At 47.2% G+C, this 14,993-nt stretch overlaps 1 protein-coding gene across 1 annotated transcript in view; it reads left to right on the top strand.

Moving 5' to 3' along the window:
• Window positions 1–14,993, top strand: part of UBA6 (ubiquitin like modifier activating enzyme 6) — a 253,385-nt gene that overhangs the window by 90,423 nt on the left and 147,969 nt on the right. Inside the window, exons 13-14 of the mRNA XM_075341882.1 lie at window positions 9,847–9,990; window positions 11,021–11,088. Coding sequence (XP_075197997.1) covers window positions 9,847–9,990; window positions 11,021–11,088 — 212 coding nt within the window. The remainder of the gene's footprint in view (window positions 1–9,846; window positions 9,991–11,020; window positions 11,089–14,993) is intronic.

Below are 14,993 nucleotides of genomic sequence, written 5' to 3'. Positions count from 1 at the left end.
GGGGTGTATAGCCAGAAGGGGAGGGGCCTTACACTTTTTAGTGTAATTGCTTTGTGTGGCCTCCGGAGGCAGTGCTATACACCCAATCGTCTGGGTCTCCCAATAGGAGCTAGAAGAAAAGGAATTTACGGTAAGTAACAAAATTCCCTTCTTTACTTACTTTGGGGTCCCCCCCTCACCCTGGCGTTAGATCGTTGCCCCTAGTTTCGTCCGTGTAACTATGGGCGCACATGCACACTGCTCTCACTTCTCATTTTAATCGTGATTTATATTAAAAAAAAAAACCTTTTGATTTAAATCATGATTTAAATCGGCGTGATTTAAATCAATCCACCCTGCGTATGCTGTGTGCTGAATTTTCCCCCGTCACCCGCCGGGATGGGGTGACTACTGATGTCGGCAAGCAGCACAGTATATGGGTGCGCGGGATACAGTGGGGCACTATGCCAGTTGTCCTTAGGGACATTTTAGAGTTTAGGATCACTTAGCGGTCACCACCAAAATGGCTCTGCACTGTCCCTAAACTTCATCTTCCCTTATCCTTTTGGAAACACCAAGCATGGGAGGGAGAGGTGACATCACACAAACGAGCAGATTCCACCCACTTTTACTGCAGCTGTAATGTGAGCTAGTTCTACAGTAGCTCTAAAGCAGGATTTCAGCGCTCCCCCTAGTGTTTAAGAGTGGAAAATATCAAAATTAAAAAAAATAATGTATATTTTGCTCAATTAAAAACAAATAATATTTAAACAAAACAGTAAACCATTAATACATTACATTTTCTTCATCGTTCCTATGGGAGACCCAGACCATGGGTGTATAGCTTCTGCCTCCGGAGGACACACAAAGTACTACACTAAAAAGTGTAGCCCCTCCCTCTGAGCATATACACCCCCTGGATAACCAAATATAGCCAGTTCAATGCTTTGTGTTCAGGAGGCACACATCCACACATGCATTCTCATCTGATTTTGATTTTTGGAAAGAGTTTGAAGAAAGGCGGGTCCAAGCCTGGACTCCCGGCATGTCCCTTCTCACCCCACTGTGTCGGCGGTGTTGTTAAGGTTGATTTCAGGGCTGGAGCCTTACATGCCGCGCTCCTTCACCATCCCTCGGGCTCTGGCTTGAAGTGGGAGCCAGCACGGTTCTCCTTGCCTTGCAGGAGACCGGTCTCCATCCTTTCAGGATCCTGCCGGACGGAGCACTCATCCCTCAGGGACCTGGCCCTGTGTCACACAAGCTAAGTATCTGAGACGTTATTGTCGGAGGGTCCCTTGTACTTTATTGTTGGGGAGAGTGTGCTGTGTATCTATTCTGACATTTCCGGCCGGTTCTCTGGTTTTCACCTGAGAACCGCGCCGATGGTGCCTGCTCGCCGGCCGCATTGTTAAATTTAGGCCCCGGCTTCGCCTGAGGCCTAGTTTCGTTTTCACTGCCCCTGCATGCCAATCATGCAGAGGGACAGTGCGACTCTGCCCAGCGGCCGTTTGGCACAAAGGAGGGACACTCCTCTCTGAGGAAATATTCCCTCCCCTGTATATCTCCTTGGCCCTCCGGATCCCGCTCTTAGAGTAGGCCCCGCCCCCTCTCCTCGCTCCGGCGCCATTTTATCAGCGTTCTTATGCATGTCTGCATAACCACATTGTGACAGCGATCGGCGCTGGCCATCTCTCTGGGGGTCCGGGCTGTGGGATCTGGAGGGCACAGAGATGTCCCAATGTCAAACGGTCTGGCAAGCCACAACCTCCGGTTGTGGACCTGCTTATATACTCTGCTGGGGGTCATTCTGGCTCAGAGCCCCCACTTCAGCAGCATGTCTCACACGAGGAGCAAGGCTGTACTTAATATGCACTGCATGTAGGCTCGTACTGCCTGTACTGAGCACATAACCACATTGTGATGCCTGCTCTAACATGGTGGTGCCTCAGTCTGGAGGCGCATCCGGCAGTGTTTCGGTCAATCTGCCGCACTTGGGGCACTCCGGAAGTGGATCTTCGCTCCCACGATCCTCAGGCCTTTGCAGCAGACGCGCTGGTTCAAGATTGGTCCCAGTTTCGTCTGTCTTGCGTGTTTCCCCCTCTAGCTCTTGCCCAGAGTCCTGCGCAAGATCAGAATGGAGGGCCGTCGGGTCATTCTCATTGCTCCAGACTGGCCCAGGCGAGCTTGGTACCCTGACCTGCTCCATCTGTCCGTTGAGGTGCTGTGGCATCTCCCTGACCGTCCAGACCTTCTCTCACAAGGTCAGTCTTTCCGCCAGAATTCTGCGGCTCTCAGATTGACGGCGTGGCTCTTGAGTCCTGGATCTTGACGACTTCTGGTATCCCTCCTGAAGTCATCTCCACTATGACTCCGGCTCGGAAGTATTCCTTGGCCAAAATCTATCACAGGACCTGGAGAATCTTCCTGTCCTGGTGTCACCCTTCTGGCCATGCTTCTTGGCCTTTTTTCCTTGCCGACCCTCCTGTCCCTTCTACAGTCCGGTCTGCAGCTAGGACTATCCCTCAATTCCCTCAAGGGACAGGTCTCGGCTCTACCAGTGTTGTTCCAGCGGCGTATCGCCCGGCTGGCTCAGGTGCGCTCCTTCATACAGGGTGCACCTCACATCATGCCGCCTTACCGGCGGTCTTTGGATCCCTGGGACCTTAATCTGGTCCTCACGGCTTCCAGAAACCCCCCTTTGAGCCTCTTAGGGAGGTTTCTTTGTCTCGTCTTTCACAGAAAGTGGTCTTTCTAGTGGCCATAACTTCCCTCGGGAGAGTCTCTGATTTGGCTGCACTCTCTTCGGAGTCACCTTTTTTGGTTTTTCATCAAAACAAGGTGGTTCTCCGTCCGACTCCGGTCTTCCTCCCTAAGGTGGTTTCTCCTTCCACCTTAACCAGGACATTTCCCTGCCTTCCTTTTGTCCGGCTCCTGTTCATCGCTTTGAAAAAGCGTTGCATACTCTGGATCTGGTGCGGGCACTCCGGATCTATGTGTCTCGCACCGCTGTTCTTAGGCAGTGCACCTCTCTTTTTGTGCTGACCACAGGTCGGCGTAAGGGCCTCTCGGCTTCCAAGCAGACCCTAGCTCGTTTGATTGGGTCGGCCATTTCCGATGCCTACCAGTGTACTCGAGTGCCTCCCCCGCCGGGGATCAAGGCACACTCGACCAGAGCTGTCGGTGCCTCTTGGGTTTCAGGCACCAGGCTACGGCTCAGCAGGTCTGTCAGACTGCCACTTGGACTAACTGAATAGGATAACTGAAGTGAGCACTAATATATATATATATGAGTGCAAGCCAAAAATACATACTATATATAAGAATAAGGCTGCACATCAAACTTAGATAATGGTATAATGCCTCAAGCATATGGAAAAATATTGGAATATACAATGAAAAATGCTACTCGCTAATTTGAACATGTGAATAATGAATTGCATACCTGCCATGAATATTAGGAAAAAGGAGATATTTAGCAATCGCATTGATCAATGTAACTGAGCCCCAAGGCCTCGTCAAGGCATATCTCTATATTGGGGTCCCTAGCTCTGTGACCCTAACTGTGTGTCATCTCATTGCAATTAAAAACTGCTATGGGTGGAGAGGGGTAACTAAGGACTTTCTTATATAGGAGATGGAAAAAACATGGCCGAAAGGGGCGGAGCTGTGTTCACATTCAGAAAAAAACTACATATAACTGAATAGGATAACTGAAGTGAGCACTAATATATATATATATATATGAGTGCAAGCCAAAAATACATACTATATATAAGAATAAGGCTGCACATCAAACTTAGATAATGGTATAATGCCTCAAGCATATGGAAAAATATTGGAATATACAATGAAAAATGCTACTCGCTAATTTGAACATGTGAATAATGAATTGCATACCTGCCATGAATATTAGGAAAAAGGAGATATTTAGCAATCGCATTGATCAATGTAACTGAGCCCCAAGGCCTCGTCAAGGCATATCTCTATATTGGGGTCCCTAGCTCTGTGACCCTAACTGTGTGTCATCTCATTGCAATTAAAAACTGCTATGGGTGGAGAGGGGTAACTAAGGACTTTCTTATATAGGAGATGGAAAAAACATGGCCGAAAGGGGCGGAGCTGTGTTCACATTCAGAAAAAAACTACATATAACTGAATAGGATAACTGAAGTGAGCACTAATATTATCTAAGTTTGATGTGCAGCCTTATTCTTATATATAGTATGTATTTTTGGCTTGCACTCATATATATATATATATTAGTGCTCACTTCAGTTATCCTATTCAGTTATATGTAGTTTTTTTCTGAATGTGAACACAGCTCCGCCCCTTTCGGCCATGTTTTTTCCATCTCCTATATAAGAAAGTCCTTAGTTACCCCTCTCCACCCATAGCAGTTTTTAATTGCAATGAGATGACACACAGTTAGGGTCACAGAGCTAGGGACCCCAATATAGAGATATGCCTTGACGAGGCCTTGGGGCTCAGTTACATTGATCAATGCGATTGCTAAATATCTCCTTTTTCCTAATATTCATGGCAGGTATGCAATTCATTATTCACATGTTCAAATTAGCGATTAGCATTTTTCATTGTATATTCCAATATTTTTCCATATGCTTGAGGCATTATACCATTATCTAAGTTTGATGTGCAGCCTTATTCTTATATATGCCACTTGGACTAGTCTGCATGCCTTTTCGAAGCACTACCAAGTGCATGCTCATGCTTCGGCAGATGCGAGCTTGGGCAGACGCACCCTTCAGGCGGCTGTCGCCCATTTGCGAAGTTAGGTTTTGCCTACTTCTCAGTTTTCTGTTTATTCCCACCCATGGACTGCTTTGAGATGTCCCATGGTCTGGGTCTCCCATAGGAACGATGAAGAAAAAGAGAATTTTGTTTACTTACCGTAAATTCTTTTTCTTATAGTTCCGTAATGGGAGACCCAGCACCCTCCCTGTTGCCTGTTGGCAGTTTCTTGTTCCGCGTGTTATCACCGGCTGTTGTCGTAGACAGAGGCTCCGGTTGTTCCGGTTTTTGCTCTATCTCTACTTGTGGGTGGCTACTCTCCTTCAGCTTTTGCACTAAACTGGCTATATTTGGTTATCCAGGGGGTGTATATGCTCAGAGGGAGGGGCTACACTTTTTAGTGTAGTACTTTGTGTGTCCTCCGGAGGCAGAAGCTATACACCCATGGTCTGGGTCTCCCATTACGGAACTATAAGAAAAAGAATTTACGGTAAGTAAACAAAATTCTCTTTTTTTCAGCTATTGAATTTTTTTTTTTTTTTTACGACACCTTCCCTTTAAGTCTCAGACTGGAAATGCCCCCTTTCCTTTTAAAATAAGCTCTGGAGGCAGATTCTCTTGTAAATTAGTGTCCCACCCATAGATCTTGACAGCTCATTTACATATTAAGAAAATGTGGATTTCTTTGGAAGAATGGGATCGCAGATACATTGTATTCAACTTTCTTTCACCTGTATGCCCATGTAGACAGTTTAGGAAACTTGATGCTACTAACAGATTCTAATATTTCGTGTTGCCGTGCTCCTAATGACTTACACTATAAAATATTTTAGCTATTAAAGCCAAACCTGGGGATGAAGATGAAATTACACTGTTAAATGTTGGTTTTGTGGGTTAAACAATAACTAACATATGTTTCTCCATCATTGTGATGCTTTGATATACCTGGTCCTCCGATAAAGGAAATTTGTCATCAGATTTTTGCTATGTAATCTGAGAGCACCACAATGTAGGAGCAGAGACCCTAATTATAGTGACACTTACTGGACTGTGTTTTTCTGTTTCAATACAATCAGTGTTTCTCTCTTGCCTTATTGGGGGACACGGGACCATGGGTGTATGCTGCTGTTGCCAGGAGGCTGACACTAGGCAAACGAATAAGAAAAAAAAGCTAGCCCCTCCTCCTCCGCAGTGTACACCCTGTGACCGACTAGGAACCAACCCAGTTTTATCAGCAAGATATCATTACAGGACAACTTGACATATGCAGGTTGGTCCAACCACTCCCCCAGCACTGAATAGCAGCTGTCACTATACACAGAAAGCTGTGCTGTGGGTGGAGTTATACACAGCTCAACAACTGAGCTCTGCTAGATCTGCCACAGAGAAAACTGTGACCTCCATCATAATTGCTGCACCCAGTAACTAAGAGACAAATCACTAGATCGAGGGTCTATGTCTTTACCTCATGCTGCTTTCCGAATACATAATAAAAATCTGCTGACAGAGTCCCTTTAAGGCCTCCATCACACATCCATGCCTCCGGTCCGTGTTTGCCATTTGCGTGTCAGTATTTTTGCACGGAGCGTGTGTACGTTCCGTGCATACGTGTGTCCGTTTAGAAAAAGCGCTGACATGTCCGTGTTGCTCCGGGATCACGTACTCACGTACCCATTACATCCTATGGGTCCGTGTTGACACATACGTGATATGGATGATGTTCGTGTCATGCATGGATGATGTTCGTGTCATGTTCATGTATCCGTGCGGTCCGTGTCCGTGTGGCTCAAATCAAGTTTGTTACAAATTTAAATACTTGCAGGTGGCCAAGTACCCTACAAAATCCAACATAAAAATCCTAAGGCCTCCGTGGATAATGGCATGGTTGTAGTATATATCCAAACACATTGGATATCCAAGTAAAAAGACCAGCAGGTTAACTTATTGTGGATAATTATAAGAATGTGCTAATCAAATCCACCTATGTGTCATTATTCCCAACAAATAATAACTTAATTTGATGAAGATGTGAAAAACGGACAAGATACGGAAAGCATATGGAACACACACTGACGTATTAGGCTGCTTTCACACTACGTCTTTTTAACATGCGTCCTGAACGGTTTTTTGCTGCAAAAGCGGATCCTGCTTTTACAGCAAAAAATGCATGCAAACGCATGTGCTTCTTTGCAGGATCCTGTCACTGGATGTTTAGGGGCGGGCTTTGCAGTCATGTGATCGGGAGTGAGGGGAACTAAACGTGCCAGACTGGGAGCCGGCATCTGAAAGCTGCGAGGCTCGTAACCAAGGTAAACATCGGGTATACTTGCTTGGATACCCGATATTTACTTTGGTTACAAGCGTCTGCAGCTGCTAGCAGCCGGGCTCCCTGCACACGTAACCAACGTAAACATCGGGTAACGAAGATAAGTGCCCGATATTTACCTTTGTTACGAGTGTCCGCAGCTCTCAGGTGGGGGAGAGGTAGGAGAGAGAGAGACTGATCACGGAGGCTGGCTTCTGGACATGCTCAGTAGAGCAAGCAGGATCCTGCCTATCAGCACGCCAGCGTTCACATGCATTTGCGTGCTGTTTAGTCAGGATCCAGCAATTTGCAGAAGTAGGACGCAGCTCAAAAACGCTACATGTAGCGTTTTTGAAAGATGTTAAAAAACTGCAACTTGCTGGATCCTCCTATAACGCACGCAAACGCAGGTGAACGCATGTTAACGCGAGTCCATTGCAAATGCATTGAAATGAAAACGCATTTGCACTGGATCCGTTTCTGCGTTAAAAAAAACGTTCAGGACGCATGTTAAAAAGACGTAGTGTGAAAGCAGCCTTACGCACAGAAAAACGCACACATGTAATGCACATGGACACTACACGGAGAGGAAAAATGGACTCCAAAAACGGAACACGGACTACAAAAACTGACATCGTCACACGTATGTTTTTTTCACGTGAGTGTGGCAGAGGCCTAAGAAAGCATCTGTAAACTCTGGCGTATGGAGCTGGTTATGAATGTGTGTGAGTCCCTCTTCTTCTTTTTTTTTTTTTATTTTTTTATTCCGAGGCTAATAGTCATCTATTGAGTCAGACAACCTCTTCAAAGGTGACAAAAGTTTAATGATCAAAGTTAAAGGCCTTTTCTGCTACCTTTTTTTTTAAGCTGTGGAATTGGTGTGTAAAAATAAATGATTCTCTGATATACTCACCCATTCTGCTCCAGCAATGCGCCTCTGCTGCAGGTGTTTGTTGGAGGCTTCACTGGTGATGTCACCACTGCCTCACAGCCAATCACTGGTCTCTGCACTTTTACAATGTCTACATCTAGATAACTGCTGAGCCCACAGATTGGTGGTAGCGGTCATGTTTGATGTAATTGTAACATCATTGCTGCCGTGATGGGTGTTATTTTTAACCTATTTAACCCCACAGAATAAAGGTACCGTATTTTTCGCTTTATAAGACGCACTTTACTTCCCCCAAATTTTGGGGGAAAGTAGGGGGTGCGTCTTATAATCCGAATATACGGGGGGGGGGGGGGGGTGTAATATATATATATATATATATATATATATATATATATATATATATATATATATATATATATATATATATATATATATATATATATATATATATATATATATATATATATATATATATATTATCTGCCTGTGCTTACCTTTGATTGCACAGGATCTCCCCTCCCCCTGTGTTAGATATAGCCTCCCGTGCTGCTGCTGTAGTAAAATAATAAACTCTTTACTCACCTCCTCCAGCGTCTGCCCGGTCTCCCTCCTGCTGGCTGTGATTAGACACACAGAGATTTCACTCTGCCGTGCCGATCACATGACCTCCACTAGAACTAGGAAGTAGGAAGTGCAGGAGACAGGAGGAGTTCAACCCCAAGGAGGGAGACACGAGACAGGACTGTGCTGCAGAAGGTAAGGAAAGAGTTTATTTTACTAAGAGCAACATGGGGGCGATATGCCACAGAGGCTGATGTGGCCCTGTCTGCCTGCCACAGAGGCTGATTTGGCCCTGTCTGCCTGCCACAGAGGCTGATGTGGCCCTGTCTGCCTGCCACAGAGGCTGATGTGGCCCTGTCTGCCTGCCACAGAGGCTGATGTGGCCCTGTCTGCCTGCCACAGAGGCTGATGTGGCCCTGTCTGCCTGCCACAGAGGCTGATGTGGCCCTGTCTGCCTGCCACAGAGGCTGATGTGGCCCTGTCTGCCTGCCACAGAGGCTGATGTGGCCCTGTCTGCCTGCCACAGAGGCTGATGTGGCCCTGTCTGCCTGCCACAGAGGCTGATGTGGCCCTGTCTGCCTGCCACAGAGGCTGATGTGGCCCTGTCTGCCTGCCACAGAGGCTGATGTGGCCCTGTCTGCCTGCCACAGAGGCTGATGTGGCCCTGTCTGCCTGCCACAGAGGCTGATGTGGCCCTGTCTGCCTGCCACAGAGGCTGATGTGGCCCTGTCTGCCTGCCACAGAGGCTGATGTGGCCCTGTCTGCCTGCCACAGAGGCTGATGTGGCCCTGTCTGCCTGCCACAGAGGCTGATGTGGCCCTGTCTGCCTGCCACAGAGGCTGATGTGGCCCTGTCTGCCTGCCACAGAGGCTGATGTGGCCCTGTCTGCCTGCCACAGAGGCTGATGTGGCCCTGTCTGCCTGCCACAGAGGCTGATGTGGCCCTGTCTGCCTGCCACAGAGGCTGATGTGGCCCTGTCTGCCTGCCACAGAGGCTGATGTGGCCCTGTCTGCCTGCCACAGTGGCCCTGTCTGCCAGCCATAGGGGAAATGTGGCATCACTGGGGGACGTGTTCAATATAAGGTGGCCATATCCAGATTAAGGGGGATAATTTTAGGATGAGGGGGCTATGAGGGACATATACCCTATATTATTTGTTAGACGGACACTGGCATTATAAGACAGACCCCATTTATTAAAAAATTCTCTATTCCTTCACCAAATTTGGGGGTGCGTCTTATAATCAGGTGCGTCTTATAAAGCGAAAAATACGGTAATCACAGAAATGGTACTTTTGATGTTTGAACATCTGACAAATTGACCTATTCCCATCCCAACTTCTCATTGTTCTGAATTTCAGCCCTTACTTGACAAGCACTTGGTGAAGTGGTTATCCTGGACAGCACGTGGTTTTCTGGCTCCCCTTGCCGCAGCAACAGGTGGAATTATCAGCCAAGAAGTCCTGAAAGCTGTCTCTGAAAAGTTCTCTCCTTTACAGCAATGGGTGAGTATCCCCAGCTTCTATTTAAGGCTTTATTTTCTTACCACTATATTGACTGTCATTTGCAGACAATTGAGAGGCAGACCGCATAGGTTACATTCATCGGCGGCATTTTCTCACTAATGCTAATGCCTTAGTGGCTACTGTTGCCCTTTTTCCCCATTTAATTAAAGGGGTATTCCCATCTCCAAGATCCTATCCCAATATGTAGTAGTAACACAAACATTTCCTTGAGATTCATATTATGAAACACAGTATTGAGAAACATAATGGACCACTCCAATTTGAAGTTTGGAGTTCTTGGGTCAAAGATTTCTGTAAAATTAAATTCTTTATTAGACAACAATATCAAAAATGTTGTTTAAATATATACACAATTACAAATATACAAGTATACGATTACATTTAAATAGGATCTATATCACTTAAATAGGTGGACAATGAGAGAGGGGTATTCAATGCCCCGACAAAAGGTGCTGCGGCTACATAGGTAGAAAGGGGTATTTAAATAAGAAAGGCATTTAAATGTAATTGTATACTTTTGATATTGTTGATGAGCGGCGGTCAGAAGCAGGAGGTAGCAGAGCTGAAGAAAACCGCGCTGGATACGGGTGAATATATAGAATATTTTTTTTTTTTTTTTTTTTATTTCAAAGACCTGAGTTTCTCCGGTACGTGTCACACGTATGCAAACACAGATGTCACATGTGTGACACACGTGTGACCATAACCATGCGTGTGGCTTCTACCTGATTAAACACAGACGTCTGAAACAGGCCTAAGTTTGTGGGGACTGACAGCCGGTGCCCTTTGCATGTTGTGAAGTGATACTTCCGCATTGAAGGTGACCTAGCTGGTAACTCTACTTCTGATTGGTTACCTTCATTGGTATTTATTGCTAAGAAATGAAATTAATTTGGGCAATCCTGGAAAGATAAGCCATTACACTATTTATTATTAAAGCCGTAAAACTCACTACCCCTGGAAGATATATTAAGTTATTTATATTCTTTTTATTTTCTTTCTCCTTTAGCTGTTTCTAGATGCCATGGAAATTGTGAATCCATTAGACCAGATAAACCAGGAAGAGTTCCTTCCTAGGTAAGAGTTGCGTGTGATGTTAGTAGACTTGTGTACGCCAGACGTGGGCAATTTTCTCAAAGGTCCACATGATAGACTGTTACTGTTGTGGAGAGATTAACAAACAGGCCAAACTTAATTCAGTTTATTATTTTAGATTTTACCTCTTAAAGGGGATCTCCATAGCTGTATTACACTGTCTATTGCTGGCAGACGTTAAAGATAATATGGCCAACCCCATTATTTAACAGATGGATTTGGGATATCATTTTGTGGCACTTACTATATCAGTCTGACAGGTCTTTCTGCACTTTTACTGGAGCTTTCCTCAAACTGTACCGATCTCCATCCCATAAAATGACTGCTGGTAGGGCAGCATGTGCCCAGACCTTTCCATCAGTCTACTGGTCATATGACTCTCCATCAGCAGTCATTTTTTGGACATATTTGCTGTGGAGTCTGTGAGGAAAGCTGCAGTAATAGAGTAGGAACCTGTCATACTGATATATAATATTTACAAAATGTTATCTTTGCAGTAATGAGCATAAAATGACATGTGACATCTGCATCCAAGACCACCTCTCACCTCCTCGCGAAAGTACCATTTGATAGGTTGTATAGGAGTCAAAAAGTAATATATCTTGCATGACATCTTCATTAGTGGGGGACACACGTACGTTGGTATTGCAGGATAATAGTTCTGATCAACATCTTATTTTCTCTACTTGTCATTCCTGACGTGTTCATACACAACGCCCACTGTTCCTTGACTCTTGCTATAGATCCGGTTTAGCATACACTCCTTCCTCTAAAGTTAGTAGTCAATTTATATTAAAGGGGGTTGTGCACTTCTCTGTCAACCTCTTGTCAATAAGTATGTTTCCCTTTTTAAAGTAACACTTATATTTGCATCTGGTGCCACCGCCGTTTTGGCTGTGTCGGGTCAGCTTGGTGTCTCCCAGGATAGCGTAATTGTGTGACATATAGGATAGCGTAATTATGATCCCTGTAGACATTCAGCGGCTGCTTCAAGCTCCCCGCCTTCAGACAAGTCACTTACATCCAGAGGAATTGAGTACTACTGCTATCTCTCTCGTCCTCTGGATGTATGTGATGCGTCCGAAAGCAGGGAGCGCAAAGTGGCCCCTGACTGGCTGCAGGGAGCATGTGATATCACACAGTTAGCTATTCCGGGAGACACGGTACTAAAACAGTGGCGGCACCAGATGTGAGTGAGTGTTAGTTTAAAAGGGTGACACATTGGTGTTTCTGAGTTGTGGATGTCGCGCCCCGGGGCAGCCGAGCTGCTCGGATCCAGACGGTCCGTGGCTCAAGGGGTTCCGGATCCGGGGGCACCGTCGACCAGTTTTAAATGAAAGAAAAATAAAAATAAAACTAATAAAAAGTCCGACTACGCCACTCGTGGTTTGTGGCCAGGGATGGTATGGCTGCCTCTGCAGGTTCTCGCTGGGGATGATGGATGGGAGCAGTGTGGATGGTGGAGCCCTCCATGAGCAGAGCTTTTCCCCAGGGGTAGGTGAAGGGTTATCGTGGAGGCGCGCGGCAATAAATCAGTCCAAATAGGGAGTGCAGTTTGATTGTCTTTACTTACTGGATTTGCGCCCTGGGGACGTGCTGGATCCCAGGTGCGCCTGTGTCCTTTATAGCTGTGCCAGCCCACTTGGTGCCACTCTCCCACTGATGCATTCTGCTGTATTTGTTAGTCCTCCCTGGTGTGGAGCACTTGGAGGTCTTTCTGGTGTCTGGGTCCTGCTGCAGGCAGCTTGGACTATTAAAGGGAATTTCTTTATCGTTCCTATGGGAGACCCAGACATTGGGTGTATAGCTTCTGCCTCCGGAGGACACACAAAGTACTACACTAAAAAAGTGTAGCTCCTCCCTCTGTGCATATACACCCCCTGGATAACCAAATCTAGCCAGTTCATTGCTTTGTGTTCAGGAGGCACACATCCACACATGCATTCTCATCTGATTTTTCATTTTTGGAAAGTTTTTGAAGAAAAGCGGGTCCAAGCCTGGACTCCCGGCATGTCCCTTCTCACCCAACTGTGTCGGCGGTGCTGTTAAGGTTGATTTACAAGGCTGGAGCCTTACATGCTGCGCTCCTTCACCATCCCTCGGGCTCTGGCTTGAAGTGGGAGCCAGCACGGTTCTCCCTGCTTTGCAGGAGGCCAGTCTCCATCCGCAGCCCTTCAGGATCCTGCTGGACGGAGCACTCATCCCCAGGGACTTGAAACCCTGCGTCTCACAAGCTAAGTATCTGAGACGTTTATGTTCGGGGGGTCCCTTGTACTTTATTGTTGGGGAGAGTGTGCTGTGTAACTGTTCTGACATTTCCGGCCGGTTCTCTGGTTGCCACCTGAGAACCGCGCCGATGGAGCCTGTGCGCCGGCCGCATCGCTTAAATTTAGGCCCCGGCTTCGCCTGAGGCCTAGTTTCGATTTCACTGCCCTTGCATGTCAATCATGCAGAGGGACAGTGCGGCTCCGCCCAGCGGCCGTTCGGCACAGGGGAGGGACACTCCTCTCTGAGTAAATGTCCCCTCCCCTGTAAATCTCCTTGGCCCTCCAGATCCCGCTCTCAGAGTAGGTCCCGCCCCCTCTCCTCGCTCTGGCGCCATTTTATCAGCGTTCTCTCAGCGATCGGCGCTGGCAGCAGCATCCCTGCTAATCTGTCTGGGGGTCCGGGCTGTGGTATCTGGAGGGCACACAAACGGTCTGGTAAGCCACAACCTCCGGTTGTGGACCTGTTTATATACTCTCTGGGGGTCATTCTGGCTCAGAGCCCCCACTTCAGCAGCATGTCTCACACAAGGAGCAAGGCTGCAAGGCTGTACGCAATATGCACTGCATGTAAGCTCGTGCTGCCTGAACCGAGCACATATCCACATTGTGATGCTTGCTCTAACCTGACAATGCCTCAGCCTGGAATCGCACCCACAGTGGTCCCTCCGGCTGCTCCGGCTCCGGTGGCTGAACCCCCGGCTTGGGTAGAATCCTTCTCTAGGTCAATCTCCCAGTCTTTTGCCGACTCCATGGGACAGCTGTCCCAGACTTTGCTGAACATGCATCAGCCCACTTCACAGGGCGCCTCTGCTGCTAGGGCTCTCTCAGCGGAGCTCACAGAGGATTCTTCATCTGGTCCCAGACCCCGTCCTCCTAAGAGGAGACGCAGGGCTCCCTCTCTTTCCTCGTCCGCGGCTCTGATTCAAGAGCTGACTCGCAGGACGAGGAGGATGCCGTTACTGGGGGCTCGGAGGCGGCCTCCATGTGCCCCATTGATCTGTCCGAAAGTGACTCAGATGTTAGTGATTTGATTGCGTCCAATTAATTCTGTACTGGACCTCAATCCGCCAATATCAGAGGAGCAACCCTCTCTGGCAGAAAAGCACCAGTTTACCTTGCCTAAGAGGACAAGGAGTGTGTTCTTTAACCACTCCAGTTTTCAGGCTACTGTGACCAAGCCTAGGGCCTGTCCTGACAAACGCTTTACAAAGCGTGGTTCTGATGACCGTTTTCCTTTTCCACCAGAGGTGGTCAAGGAGTGGGCTCATTCACCAAAGGTAGACCCTCCGGTGTCTAGACTCTCAGTCCGGACCGTTGTATCAGTGGCTGATGGCACCTCTCTTAAAGATTCCACTGACCGCCAGGTTGAACTTCTGGCCAAATCTGTATATGAGGCGGCAGGGGCCTCGTTCTCCCCATCTTTTGCAGCAGTGTGGGCTCTCAAAGCCATCTCTGCTTCTCTAGAGGAGATGCATTCCCTCACCAGGGAATCTATGCCCGAAATGGTTGCCTTAACTTTTCAAGCTTCAGCTTTTTCATCCTATGCCATGTCTGCCATGCTGGAAGCTTCTCACCGCACTGCGGTGGCTTCGGCTAATTCCCTCGCTATCCGCAGGATCT

Source organism: Anomaloglossus baeobatrachus, chromosome 1 (assembly GCF_048569485.1).
Source record: "Anomaloglossus baeobatrachus isolate aAnoBae1 chromosome 1, aAnoBae1.hap1, whole genome shotgun sequence".
NCBI lineage: Eukaryota > Metazoa > Chordata > Amphibia > Anura > Aromobatidae > Anomaloglossus > Anomaloglossus baeobatrachus.
This window is presented reverse-complemented; position numbering and strand designations above follow the sequence as displayed.